This window comes from Melanerpes formicivorus, unplaced genomic scaffold (genome assembly GCF_026170545.1).
Source record: "Melanerpes formicivorus ecotype bairdi unplaced genomic scaffold, bMelFor1.0.p_v2 SCAF_33, whole genome shotgun sequence".
Lineage (NCBI taxonomy): Eukaryota > Metazoa > Chordata > Aves > Piciformes > Picidae > Melanerpes > Melanerpes formicivorus.
This window is the reverse complement of record NW_027142385.1, coordinates 862,465-876,024: the sequence shown is the minus strand read 5'-3', so window position 1 is coordinate 876,024 and position 13,560 is coordinate 862,465. Positions and strand designations below refer to the sequence as shown.

Sequence of the window (13,560 nt, the reverse complement as noted above, 5' to 3'; positions counted from 1 at the left end):
AGACTCCTTTAACTGGTGTCCAGTGATAGCATGAAGAGCAGCGGGTACAAACCGGAACCCAGGAAGTTCCACCTCAGTGTGAGGAAAAATTTCTTTACTTTGAGGGTGCTGGAGACATGGACCAGGTTGTCTAGAGAGGATTTGGAGTCTCCTTCTGTGGAGACTCAAAACCCACCTGTGATGCCTGCCCTAGGTGATCCTGCTTTGGCAGGTGGGTTGGACTAGATGCTCTCGAGAGGTCCCTTCCAAGCCCTACCATTCTGTGATTCCTCTAAAGGCAAGAGCAGGTTCTCTCCCTCTAATCCAAACACAGATGCAGCATTTTGGAAACCAAAGGCTGTCAGACACATTCCTTGGTGTAGAAATCATAATTAAAAATATAATTATGAACTGCAAATGTGGCAATGAACTTAGCTCCTTCAGCCTTCAGCTAAAACACACTGGTCTCCTCATACTGACACAACATTTCAATGAATATCTCTTTGAATCCTTGGGGTTCAATGGGGAATGTTGAACCTGTGCTGACTGTGCCACTGGAAGAAGGATCAAGAAGAATCACACACACAGAATCATAGAATCAATAAGGTTGGAAGAGACCTCAAAGATCACCAAGTCCAACCTGTCACCATAGACCTCATGACTAAACCATGGCACCAAGTGCCATGTCCAAGCCCCTCTTGAACACCTCCAGGGATAGTGACTCCACCACCTCCCTGGGCAACACATTCCAGTGCCTAACAACTCTCTCAGTGAAGAACTTTCTCCTCACCTCGAGCCTAAAAAGAAAGATTAAGCCCTTTCCTTTTAGGTCTGTGACAGTGACCAGAATCAATTATGGTCACTTGAGTGAGCATTGAGGCAGATGTGGCTCAGTTGGTAGTGCATAAGACCCTTAATGGGAATGTCGTGAGTTCAAGCCTGCAGTGGGCAGTGGTGTCCTCCCTACTCTAGTCATGAGGTCTGTGGTGACAGGTTGGACTTGATGAACTTTGAGGTCTCTTCCAACCTTAGTGATACTGAACACTGAATCTCTCCACAGTACCACTGGGTCTGACTCCAACAGCAGTGGAAGCAAAACCCTAATTCAGACTGATGGTGTCAGGAATGTGGATAAACCCAGAGATTTACAGCAAACACTTGATCCAACTCCATAGACTCAGGGGTTCATGGACCCATGGATTCAAGGACCCAATAAGGTTGGAAAAGACCTCAGAGATCATCAAGTCCAACCTGCCACCCAACACCTTCTGACAACTAAACCATGGCTCCCAGTGCCACATCCAATCCCCTCCTGAACACCTCCAGGGAAAATGACACAGGTAAGCTGTGGGGGAAGGAGGGACACAAGGCAGCACATCCCTACCACTACTCCCACCACTGGCAGGGCAACACTCTCCCTAGGGACTAGGTCTGCCTTCAGCCTGCACCCTGTTGTGTGAGATATTCTGGCACGGGGAGGTCCATCTTGAATCAATAAAGCTCTCAAAGCCCCTTCACCCTGCCAGCCTGGGGTCCATATTGAACCCATAAAGCTCTGGAAGCCCCTTCACCCTGCCAGCCTGGGAGAGGGGCCGTGTGCCGGGGTGTTAGCAGCCCTGTGGGTCTCGCTGCCAGAGCCTGTCCAGGCAAACAAAGCAAACGCATCGCCTTCCACTTTAATAAAAGCCAAATGATGCCGTTTGCCAATTACCAAAATGGGGCGAAGGTTAAAAACCCATTGAATTATAACACATGTCACGGACCAAAGCTTCTATGATTAACAGTTCTGTGAGAAATTCATTAATTTCACCAGAAGCAAGCTGACAGAGATTGCGCTTAATGACAGAACACAGGGCAGGGGAAAGGCAGCTGAATCAGGCAAGAGAAAGCTGCATTAAATCACACACACACACAAAAAGGGACGAGGAAATCCTTTTTTTCCTCCCTTATTAGAAGGGAAAAAAATAAATAACCAGAGTTATAAAGGGCAGTTGTATTTGTTCTGCTGGTGAAGATTTATCTTCATCATTTCTTGTTGGGGAAGCTGACAGCAGGAGAGGAGGAGACAAAGAGAAGAGCTAGAGTGGGCTACATCTCCGGGGGGCTTGTTTGGGGCAGCAAAGGGGGAAGCTGTAAGAGCATCACTCCATGGAGGCCAAGGTGAGGGCTGGTGATGGATGTTGGCCAGGAGCCGGTCTTGGCGCCTCTGGTTGACCAATGCCCAGATGTGCACCATTCTGGAGGAAGATAAACCCCAAATCTCTCCTGCACAAGAAATTCTGCATCCATAAGAGTGACTTTGTGCCAAGATTTAGCCAAACAAAGGACAGAAAAATCTTTTTGCTACCATAACTAGAAAGTGCAAGGAGCTGCACAATGTGGGGCATGCATGGCAAAGAGCTGCAGGTAGCCAGAATCCTCTCCAGAGGCAAGGAGGGTTATCTTCATGATGAACACAGAGCTAGTGGGGGATCAGAAAGGTGGGGACTCCTGAAATCCCCAATTCTGGCAGCAGACCTGGGGTGTCTACCTGCATGTCACACTTCCTGCCTGCAGTTTCCAGGAGAGGAGCAAATGGCACCAGCTGGGATGGAGGATGGGACAGGCAAGAAACACTGCAGGGAAATGCCACTGAGGGAAAGCTGCACTTACAAAAACTGTCTTGCCAGGGTGGGAAACCTGACTTCTGAGGAACCGCTGTCAAAGGCAGCCCCAACCAGACCTCCCTGCTGCCCCAGTGACTGCGGGGTGGGAAATGATATCTCAGCTTCTGCACACCCAATCTCTCTGTTGTCCCCATGAATAGAAAATAATAAAAGTATCATCATTTGAGCTACGAGTTGCAAGAGAAGAACTCACTGGGCCATTTCATCTGGTCTAAGGATGCTATGTGAGACTGAAGGGTGATGTTTTTACGGCACATCCCCAGCAGTGAGGTAAACTTCAGATCCAAACAAAAAAGAGCCTGTGGTCAGCTGCAGCAGAGCCCCAACAACTGGAAAAATACAACTGGAAAGTACAGAGTTGGGGATTTATTTATTTATTTATTTCCAACCCCCCTCCATAAATCTCTTCTGAAGGATGGAATGGGTTTTCAAAAGAGCTAATGATGTCTGAGGACAACTACCTATAAAGTTCAATGGGAAATTTACATTTAAGCTCCTTTTTTTCCTCTTCTAAAATATGAACTGCAGCACATATTTTCAGAAAGAAGAGTGAGTGTGTGTTTTATTCTCAGTTATTAAGTTGTCACTAACCCATGGGAGTGATCCATTCACCATCAAAATACAAGCTGTGTTAACTTTTAAGGGCCAATATATTTGTCTTCCCTCACATATTTAAAAACTGCCCCCTTGCCTAGAAGTGTCTGTGTCTGGCTATAAATCCTCTCCAACCAAAATAATTCTCCTTGAAGAGAGAGAAATAATATCTCTCACAGTGAAAAGCCAAAAAAACCAGGCAAAAAATATCTCTGTTGACCTAAGGAAAATGGAAGTGCCTACACATAGGAAGGAAAGCTCCTTTAGAAATCAAATAAACATTTTAAGAATCATATTAGGCAAATGCAAGCAGCAGGGAAAGAGGAGAAGGGAAGGATGGGAAGTGTGGGACTGGCATTCAAAGGGAGTCTGATGGGGATACCGTGAGCATGGGAGGCAGAAAGCCCATTTCCAGCTTCTGAACTGCTTAAGAACAAATGTACAATATCCCTCTTTCTATGTTCTTCTTGGATTGGGAAGAATAACAAAGGAAAAGGATGGCAGGTGACAGCAGAGGTGTCACCTCTTTCCTGCCTGCACAGCTTAATGCACAACATTCTCTGTATCTTGGGCCCAATGATTTCTGGAGGTCCCTTCCAACCTCTAATACTCTGTGACTCTGTGATACCTCAGCTGCTTAGAGTTTCTTGTAAGAAGGAAAGAACATGTGCTCACCCAAACCAACCCCACCACAAAGCAAACTGGAGATTTTCCACTACAGCACTGTCATCAACAGGAAAAATCCCACTGATTTTGGTTGGCTTTGGATCAGGGCTCTGCCTCAGAGCTTCTATTTCCTTGACTGACATGGGAAACTTTATGATCAGTCCAGCCTTGTAACTTGCAAGATTCAAGAAGGAGCAAAGTTCTGGTGGAAGCTTTTGAGAGCAAGGGGCCGAGGATGGTTCAGTGCATCACAAAACCAAACCAAGGCAAAACCAAACCAAACCAAACCAAACCAAACCCCAAAACATCAAGAAGAAAAAGAATTCTGCAGGTTGGCTTGCTGGGCTGCAGAGGCTCACTGCAGCTTTGCCTAAGGGGAGCACATTTTTTTATTAAGGAAATAACTTTCTAAACACAGAGCACTTCTAATTTCATAAGTGAACAAATGGTTCAATTCCTACTGAAAACTTGAGAGGGAGGAATGTGGTCCTGCACCTCAGCCCTCTTGAGCTCCCTGTTGCTTCTCACCATCTCCTTCCAGTGGGTCTTTCACACTCTTTTTCTGTCCTGCTCCCTCACTGGGATTTGGCCATAGTTCCACAACCAGACTCCTCATCTGAAACTTGATCCTGCTGTCTTTGGGCCTCTGAATTTATACAACCTATTGCACAGAATGATCAGACTCCTTGAATCTAGGTCAGAACACACTGACTGGATTGATTTAGCTATAGATATGCTCCTTTATTTTTTTTCCCCTTTCCCTTTTTTTTTCTTTCTCCTTTTTTGTATTTTCCCTTCCCTCTCCCTCTTCTCCCCCTCTTGCCTTTCCTGGAATAAAAGCAGGTCCTAAAAACAAGCCAGCACATTGTCAAAAAACCCCCTGTCAGCTCACTCAGGAGGCTGAGCAGAGGTTTGCTGGGATAAGTAACTTGTTTTACTCTCGCTGCCGCCACGGTATGACGACTGCTCACAACTTTGAATTCACAAAGGAAGGGGGAAAAAAAATTATTCTTTCAGGGGTTTTGCTAAATTCTCCCCTCTTCTTTTCACTGCCTCGCTGAAAGGATCCGTGAAGCTGCCGCACCAGAGGCCACGAAAGGTCACAATCTCTGTGGGATGCTGTAAAGCAGAGACTGAGAGGGTTTGGTGGTGATCTATTGATGTGTCTGTAATAACAACAAGAATAAAACGGTAGCCATAAACCTTTCATCCTGGGGGGTCCCACAGAGCTTTTCAGAACGTGAGCCGGATCCAGAGAGGTACTGAGGGCCCTTACCCTGCCGTAAAAGCACCGCGAGTGCTGGCGGCCAAGTACTAGCCACACGGGGCTGAGCACCTTGCAGGATCCGGCCCCACCATGGCACAAGCATCACTTTGTCTCCGTGCAACTGCTTCCGTGGGAGGTCCCTGTAGCACTTCACAGCACAAAGCAGTTTACACTGAAGCCGGTGTGTGAGTGGCAAAAACGATGCTGTGGTGGGGGAATGTATGGAGAGTTAACTGGCCCCAATTCCGAGCTTGGGATAAAGGAGGGAGGAGAAAGGAAGAGGAAATAATTCACTAGCAGTATCCCAGGCGGGTTAAATGTCCCATCCATCCTGATCAATGAGAACACTGCTGGTTTTTTACTGACCACACAAAAGGGTCAGCAGGGTTCAGCTGCTGTGCCCCTCCTGCCTCCTCTTAACCCCTGGCGCGATGGCCGGTGGGTGGCGAGGCAGAAGGAAGCAAGCTGACAGGGCTCACCTCTGCTCCGCCGGGCTGTAGGTCTGTCCTCGCTGGCAGCTGCTGATGGTGATGGGGTCGAAGTTGTGGAAGGAACGCAAGGCCACCCCGGAGATGGCCACAAACTGGGAGTTGAAGCTAATGAGGACAGCCTGGGTGTGATAAAAAGGGTGACTGAGGTCATGGATGACGGGGATAATCAGGGGATTGTTCCTGCAGCTCAGGACGTGGACACCTGCCAGAGGAGAGACAAGATCAGAGGAAGGGTCAGACTTAACACAATTGCTTCCCGGAGCCGTGGGCACTTCAGAAGCATTTCGCCCATAGGAATGGCCCTATAGAGCTGAAAAGTTATGGTAAGCTGCCTGGAGGGGCTTCCCAAATCGCTCCGGAGAGCTTAGCTGAGAAGTATATCCCTCCAGACAGCTGAAGAAAGGCTGCCATTCTCTCTGCCAGCACGGCAGGCTCTCAGAGCACTTTCTTTACACCACGTTTCTATTGTGCTCCGTTAAATCAGGAGCAACCATCACGGAGGAAGCGGAGTTGCACTATTGTCAAACCAGGCTGAGGGGACAGTTGGAGCCTTTATACCGCACATCAAATGGTGCCGGCAGGCTGGGTGGCTTTGTGCACCGTGGGCAGTGCACCAGTGGCTCATTTGGAGCTGTGCATGTCATTAGCACTCAGCATAAAACTTTTTTTTGGCATGAGCTCTGCACTAAATGTACCCAGTTTTGATTATTATTTTTTTCCTAATGGTTTGTAGCCTTAGGGTATCTTGCTCTTTGCTAAAAAAAATGGCAAGGATGGTCCCAGAGAGAGATACAAGGGTGATGGACCCATTGAGGATTTTACAGGTGATCTCATTTGAGTGGAAAATAATTGTGTCTTGGGAAAGCAGAAGTATTTCAAGAGGTTGAGGTGCACAGAAGCACCAGAGAGGTGACAAGGAGACTTCTTAATCCCTTCTCTACCGCAGAGATGGCATCCGGTGACGGTCGGGAACAAATTCCCACCTTCAGGTAGAGGCAACCTGAATTCAGAAGGGTCCAATCCATCTCAGGGGTAACTCAAAGGACAGACAGCTGTCAGCTGGTCTCAAAATTCATTAGCAGAGATTCTCGTTCTGCTGGCTGCCTGCAGAGCCCTGCTTCCACGGCTCCATGGCATCGCTCCGAGGATCAGCTTGGCTCCGGCTCCATGTGCTTCACTGGAGCTCCCCCAGCAATGGCTTTGGCCCAGGCCCTTTGGCTACCCTGATACACTTACAAATCTGAAAATAAAATAAATTCTATTTGCATGTTTAACTGGCTCAGGATTTTCTTTCTCCTTTTTTTTCTTTTTTTTTTTTTTCTTCAGGCCAAGTTTCTTGACTCAGAAGGGAAAGAATAAGAAAGTTTTCATTTTTCTCCTTAGAAAGTGGTTTCCTGTGAACCAAAGCAGACTTCTGACCACTGCCTTTAAACATCTATCTCCCACCCTCTACTTTAAAAAAGATCTTCCTGTAATAATAAAAAAAAAATAAATAAAATAAAATAAAATAAAGAAGCAAACCTTCTTTTGTTTTGGTCTTTACCTGACCCTGAAATAACCTCTCTGTCTACTTGCCTCCCACAGGTCTTTTGATATCAGCTCCTTGTGGAACGGTGCACGTTTCTCACTTACAAACAGGTGCAGTTAATACTCAGAATCCCGGGTTCCCAAATTCCTTGGAAGTTTCTGTCTTCTCTGATGGAAAGCCAAGAAAGAACTTATGGTATGAGGCTGTTTATTCACTTCAGCTTCATTCCTTCTGCTCAAGTGGTGTCCACAACAAAACAGAACCTCAGAGCTGTGCTGCAGTTTCTGGTGCTTTCTGACCCCGACAAGGAGAACAGGAGCTGAACGGATCAAGTTGATTTGACTAACCTGCTTTCATTACTAAAAACCACTCAAGACACCACAGGTGCCTATGGCAGGGGACTCAGAGCTGTCTCCATGCTTGCCCCTGTTTCTATAGCTTTGTGTCCACCTATTCAGTGCTCAATTTTCCTTGCAAAGTGCCCAGCGGCTGAACAGTGGTGTCTACAACGGCTCTGAACTGAGGGCTCTGAGGTGCTTGCCATCCCGACCTCTTCATCTCCTACTGAGACTCAGAGAAGATTCTCATTATTTCCTGGGAGTCCACACAGTAAAATCTTGCTCTGATCAAGTTGTGAGTGAACTGCACTTCTGGGCAGACTGCATTTTGCTCATGGGAGTGTCTTTAGCACACTGAGGACTGACCAGGCTTTAAATTATTGCTGCTTCCTTTTGGATGAACTTCTAGTTTGCCACCAAGTTCTGCTTAAGGCTGGGTGACCATCTGCAGTCAATACTGCCCAAGTTTGCATCTCAGCTGCAGTTTCTACCTTGCCATGATGACAATTCACAGACATCACATAGAATATCCAGGAACAGGACTCAGTGCTGCACCCAGAACTCAGACAGAGCAGTGACTGAGAGCATTGCCTGAGTGACAAGTGCTGAGCATCCTGCTTACACCTCTCCTCTGCTCCAGGTCAGCCTCTTCTGCAAAGCTCAGAGAAGCTTTTCCATGATGAAGGCAGCACTGCGAAGATCTCCAGGCATCAGTCTGAGCCATGCCAAGCTCATGCTGCAACTTCATCACACATTTCAAAACCTAACTCTCAGTTTCCTCTTTGCTCCTCTTTCTTGTTCTCTTTCTCTCCCAGTCTGTCTGTCTCTGCAAAGTGTCACATTAAGTATTTGTTGGCATGCTTTGTGTCTCCATGATTTATTTCTCTAGGGGGAAAGAGCCATAGCCACTGTTTTGTGAAAAGGGAACATGACTAATCCAGGGGCTCTGGCAAACTGGGAGCAATCCTGACTCAACCTGCACAGATTGGTTTGTTCTTGGATAACTGACACCACACACTCCTTCTTTTCCTCCTCACCCCACCAAACTATGTGTTACCTTGGACAGTCATCCAACACCTGTCACTTGTGTGTGTCCTTCTCCTTCTCATCACTAGTAAGAAGTTTATTTGAGTTTCTGCTTGTCAAAATTGCAAAGATATGACAAAACAGAAAGCTGGGGAAGGAGATTATGTTTCCTTAAATCCTGCTCTCAAGATGGCTTGGCCAGCTTTCTTCTCTGCTGGAAAAAAAGGCAGAGGGCAGCTGGAGTGGGAGGCTAGGGTGAGCTCCTTGGTTCTGGAGCTCAATGCAGCCAGAATCAATCCACCAGACACAACACTCCCAGGTACAGGGACCTGTGGCCAAGGTACAGGCAAGAGCAGCCTACCATGGTACTTCAGCACAGCTAGAAGGTCCACAGCCTCTGTGACACATATCTGCTTGAGGCCATGCAAGCAGCCCACAAGGGCCCTGGTGCTGGACTTTCATCAAACCTGAAATACTCAGCAAGAAAAATTTTGGCCATTAAATAACCATGGAAACCTCCCTGCAAGCAGGAGTAGAGACTCAACCAACTACACCTGGAGAAGCAGAACGATTTGCTGCACCAGCCAGTGCAGGTCCCTCATCTCTGCTACCGTCTATATCACTGTAAATGTCTCTCCAGGAAGGTTCTGGGCATGAGGCACTGAAATAGTGTATATTTTAGTGATTAGAGAGGAGCTAATCACTCCTGAGCACATACTGAAAAGGTATGGAGAGGTGACTGTGTAAAATGATGCACTGTTTTCAGCAAACTAGTGTAACCCAGACTTGGAGCATTGAGCCAGCACTGGTTTTTGTCTGATCCTGGAAGAACTAAGCAGGAGTACTGGTCAGTTTGTGACTGGGGGTACCAACAGACTAAGCAAAGTAAAGAGGGAGTTTACTAAAATGCAGTCTTACCAAGATCATGGCTTTGCTCTTTGGTGTCAAACAGCTGCACACCGATGGTCTCCTGCTTCTGGTCCAGGTAATAGGTCCCATCAGTGACCAAGTGAACTAGGACTGCTGCAGCTACCATGGGCTGGGAAAAATAAGCCTGGGAAAACAAAACCCCCCGAAAAAAACCTGAGGCGGAGAACTGTAGTAGGCTTTAAAAAAACCCAGAAGTCACTCCAGGACTTTTAAAATAACAATTCCCATCCCAGGTCACACAGAAGTCTTCTATTCCAATCTCTCCTACATAAACTAGATAAACTTGAGTCAAGCAGCCCTGCAGCTGGAGGCTGTAACCTCTCAGAAATTCAATAGCCTTGTCACAGGAGGGGACTTCACCACTGCCTCTCTAGACAGTGCTCAGAGGCTTTGTTTTGCTATTCTGCACTAAACATACTTCAAAGAGAGGAAAAGCTTGGCCCAGGGAGGGCTGTCCCATGACATTTTTTTCTCTTTGGAGAAAGTGTGTCCAGGCAGAAGAGGAGTTTTCTGAATGACACGTGCGCTGCCTACCTTCAGCCAGAACACAGTCTGTGTCATGTGGGAGTACTGGAAGTTGGCCGTGCAGGGGTACCAGGCATGCTGCGAGACGCCGTCGTTCAGGTCAATCACCTTAGTTCGACACATCTGCAGGAGAAAAAAGAAGCACCAAAACAGATGTAGGTGACAGTAAGAAAGGATTATGACTGTTTAAAGTGTGTGTGGGGGGGGGGGGGTGGGGGGGGGGGGGGGGGGGGAAGTCCACGTGTTCTGCTAGAATGAAAAAGTAGAAAATAGTGACAGTTCCAAATGCCATCAGACTAGTCAAAAGTTAAGTTTCCAGGTCTTCCGCCTCAGTAGTAGAAACTGAAGCATGAAAATGAGCTAAAGACTCCCAGCAGCTGGATGGCAGCCAGTGTTTCCTCTTTATTTGGTACAAAGTCTTTGACAGCATTCAGAACAACTTTGCTCCCACCCAAAGAGACCTCAACTCTTCCCACTGGAGTCAAAGTGACAATCACTCTGAACGAACCAACTCACAGCACAGACAGCCTGCAGATGCTCTCCACAGTGCTCAAGCAATGTCCTATTTAAACCTGCACGATACTGTAACCCCAGGGAAGCTACAGATGGCCATGGAAACAACTTGGAAGCAAGTCTAGCCAGGATAGGACAGTCTCTACAACCCAATTTGAGCAAAATAGTTTCTTGTTTTGTTAACTAGTTTCTGTAAGTGGAATCACCTTCTTCCTACACCTGTAGCACTCTCCATGGCAGGCAGCAATGGGATTGTGAGTGAACTCCTCTTTTCAGTAAAGGATGAGCAAATGAATCCCATGGATGAAAAGCTCAGAGAAGAACATGTCTGAGTTTAGGTTTCAGAGAGCCTTGCAGCACCATCAGTGTATGAGATGGGAAAATCAAGCTGCAAGAAACTATAGGATTTATCCTGGCACCACAACGCTCAATGAGGCTACTTCAATGAGAGGTCAAGAGGAAATGGCCTCAAGTTGCACCAGGGTCAGTTTAGGTTGGGTATCAGGATACATTTCTTTACTGAAAAAGTGGTCAGGCATTGGAACAGGGAGGTGGTGGAGTTGCTGTCCCTGAAGCTGTTCATAAAGCAGCTTCATGTAGACATGGAACTTCAGCACATGGTTTAGTATGCATGGAGGTGTTGGGTTGACAATTGGACTTGATGATCTTAGAGGTCTTTTCCAACCTTAATGATTCTGTGATTCAAAACAGACACTTGCATAATCACAGCTTTCATTCCCCCAGCAAACATGAGACAGGAAATGCCCACATACTACAACTATGCTAGAAGGATGCTTCCAGCTGAGGCTCTCAGAGCATCTGAAGAGTACCTGTTAAGATTCACAACACTCTGGTGAACTCAGTGACTGTCATTACCAGAGGCATGGGGATAGAGGGAATTCCTTGAGGTCACAAAGTACAGTGGCAATGGAGCTCCAAATGTAATCCGAGAGGCCAAGCCATCTCCAGCTGTTGTGCTAGCCACAGGAGAGCCCAGGACTGACCGCACAGACCACCTGTGCTAGGTGCTAACTGGAGCCATGGGGACAGTGTTAGATTTCTTTCTGAGATCAGAGCTTGAACTGAGCCATCAGGTGGTGTCAGTAAAGCTGTTCCCATAAGCAATTTCCCTGATTATTAGAACACAAAAAAAAAAGATGAAACAAGAGAATGAACAGAGATGTTTTTAGCCATTCAAAACTCTATGCCCTGCATGGAACTGTCCTCTTGGTCTCAGCAGGCAAAGTCTGGGCAGTGCAAAGTGAGTCTGGGATGCCTGGGAACAAGAAACCAGATTGGCTAGAAGTGAGGTAATCGCCTCTATAATCAGGGTCCCTCAAGATCCAGCACAGAGGAATCTATGGGCAAAACATAAATCAGCTTTAATGGGCTGGAAGAAGATTTTTAGTTTATTTATTTTTTAAAACAACTGGGACCAAGCTTCATTGAGGCTAGCCAGTGGATTGTGTTACATTTTACAGCAGAGCAAGGCTTTACATAAACTATCTTTGGCATCTGAAATCCAGGCCAGCAATTCGACATGTACCATTTCGCAATGCTCCCTTCTTGCATTTTCAGCAGCCTGTCTCTTGTCGGGAGCATGGTTTTTATTTTAATACCTCTCCAGCTAGGGAATTTATCTTACCCACATCTGCAATTTACATGGTCAGAGAGCTCTTTGACACGAACAAAGGTCTCATTACTTTTATATGATTTTGTTCTTATTCTTATGCCGCCTCCTGCTTCACCCGCTCCAAAAAGGTGGTTAAAAGAAACAACAGTCCTGACGTTGGGTGCATTTTAAGTGCCACTTAATGGATGAATGAAAACTGTATTAAGAAATCACCCAGACCCTCACCAAAAGTTTGAATCAAACCCAAAATAAACCCTTGCTGAGGTGGGTTGGAAATCTCTGATAACTTTCAGATGCCTGGTTTGATTTGTGTGCCTGTGTGAACTCTTGCACTTTCTGCTTCTGCCTGAGAATATGAGCAAAAAATGGGAATGCTTCATAAAGAACCTGTGTTTGAGACATGTGCGGCTGAGGTGTGCAGGATCAGTAGGCTGCTTGGGTTTGAATAGGTTAGATAAGTTTCCTCCTGCTGAGGCTTCTCATATAAGTGTTTCAAAGTGGTCCTGGGGTAAAAAGTTCTTTTAGGAGAAGAGTATAATTGAGAAGTGTGGGAAAAGTCCAACAGAGATGACATTACACTAGCTGCTGTCCACTAAACTTAGCTAATGGCATAATAGTTCTTGCAGATTTTGTACCAAGGAACTGACTGGACAAACAGTCCTATCACCAACAGGCTCCACCAGCTCAGTAGACTCCAAAGCATGTGGTGAATGCATCCCCCTTTCAGTTCTACCCAGTTAGTGAGTGTCACACCACTAGTGCCAAGTCTCAGAGGGAAAGGCTTTCATGTCTTTACTTTTAAAGTATGCCTAGAAGACGGCAGCAGCATGAAGGCTCTCGTTACTGCAGTGCCACCACTTCTCAGCTACAAGTTCCCATGGCCTGGAAGGCAGAGCATGGCCTCTCCTCACAGTTACAGCTTCATAGACTCACATTTCTGAGAAATTCTCTTCTAACATCTTCCAGTTTGTTACAGTGATGCAAACCAGCAGCTAAAGCACCTGACAGCTGTGGAGGGAAGGAAGGATAGATGTACTTTTCATTCAGGGTGTTACCAAGCTCTGAAGTATTTGCCTTCAAGAGTGACAGAGTCACTCAGGACTCACAACTTTGCTCACTGGGTCTCATCCAGGTTCTCAGACCCACACAGCAACTGGGATCCACAGGAGCTCAGTATCTGCTCTGAAGTATTTGGGGACTATTTGTGTCTACTTACTGGAAGTCCATGTCATACCCCTCCCTAGGAAGCTGCTTTCAATTAGAAGAGTTGATGTCTCTTCCTCACGGAGGTTCTAATCCAGCTTGTCTCCCACCCACACATTTTGTACACAAACATCAAGAGACAGAACGAACAAGGCCAGAGAGCACTGTGGGATCTTCCCACAAGAGGGAATGCCTGGAGGA

The 13,560-nt window shown here is 46.6% G+C and overlaps 1 protein-coding gene across 1 annotated transcript in view; it reads right to left on the bottom strand.

Moving 5' to 3' along the window:
* Positions 1–13,560, bottom strand: part of PAPPA (pappalysin 1) — a 210,725-nt gene that overhangs the window by 55,205 nt on the left and 141,960 nt on the right. The window contains exons 11-13 of the mRNA XM_068155635.1: positions 10,020–10,133; positions 9,474–9,609; positions 5,652–5,865 (exon numbers count right to left, since the gene is read on the bottom strand). Of these exons, the coding sequence (XP_068011736.1) occupies positions 5,652–5,865; positions 9,474–9,609; positions 10,020–10,133 (464 nt within the window). The remainder of the gene's footprint in view (positions 1–5,651; positions 5,866–9,473; positions 9,610–10,019; positions 10,134–13,560) is intronic.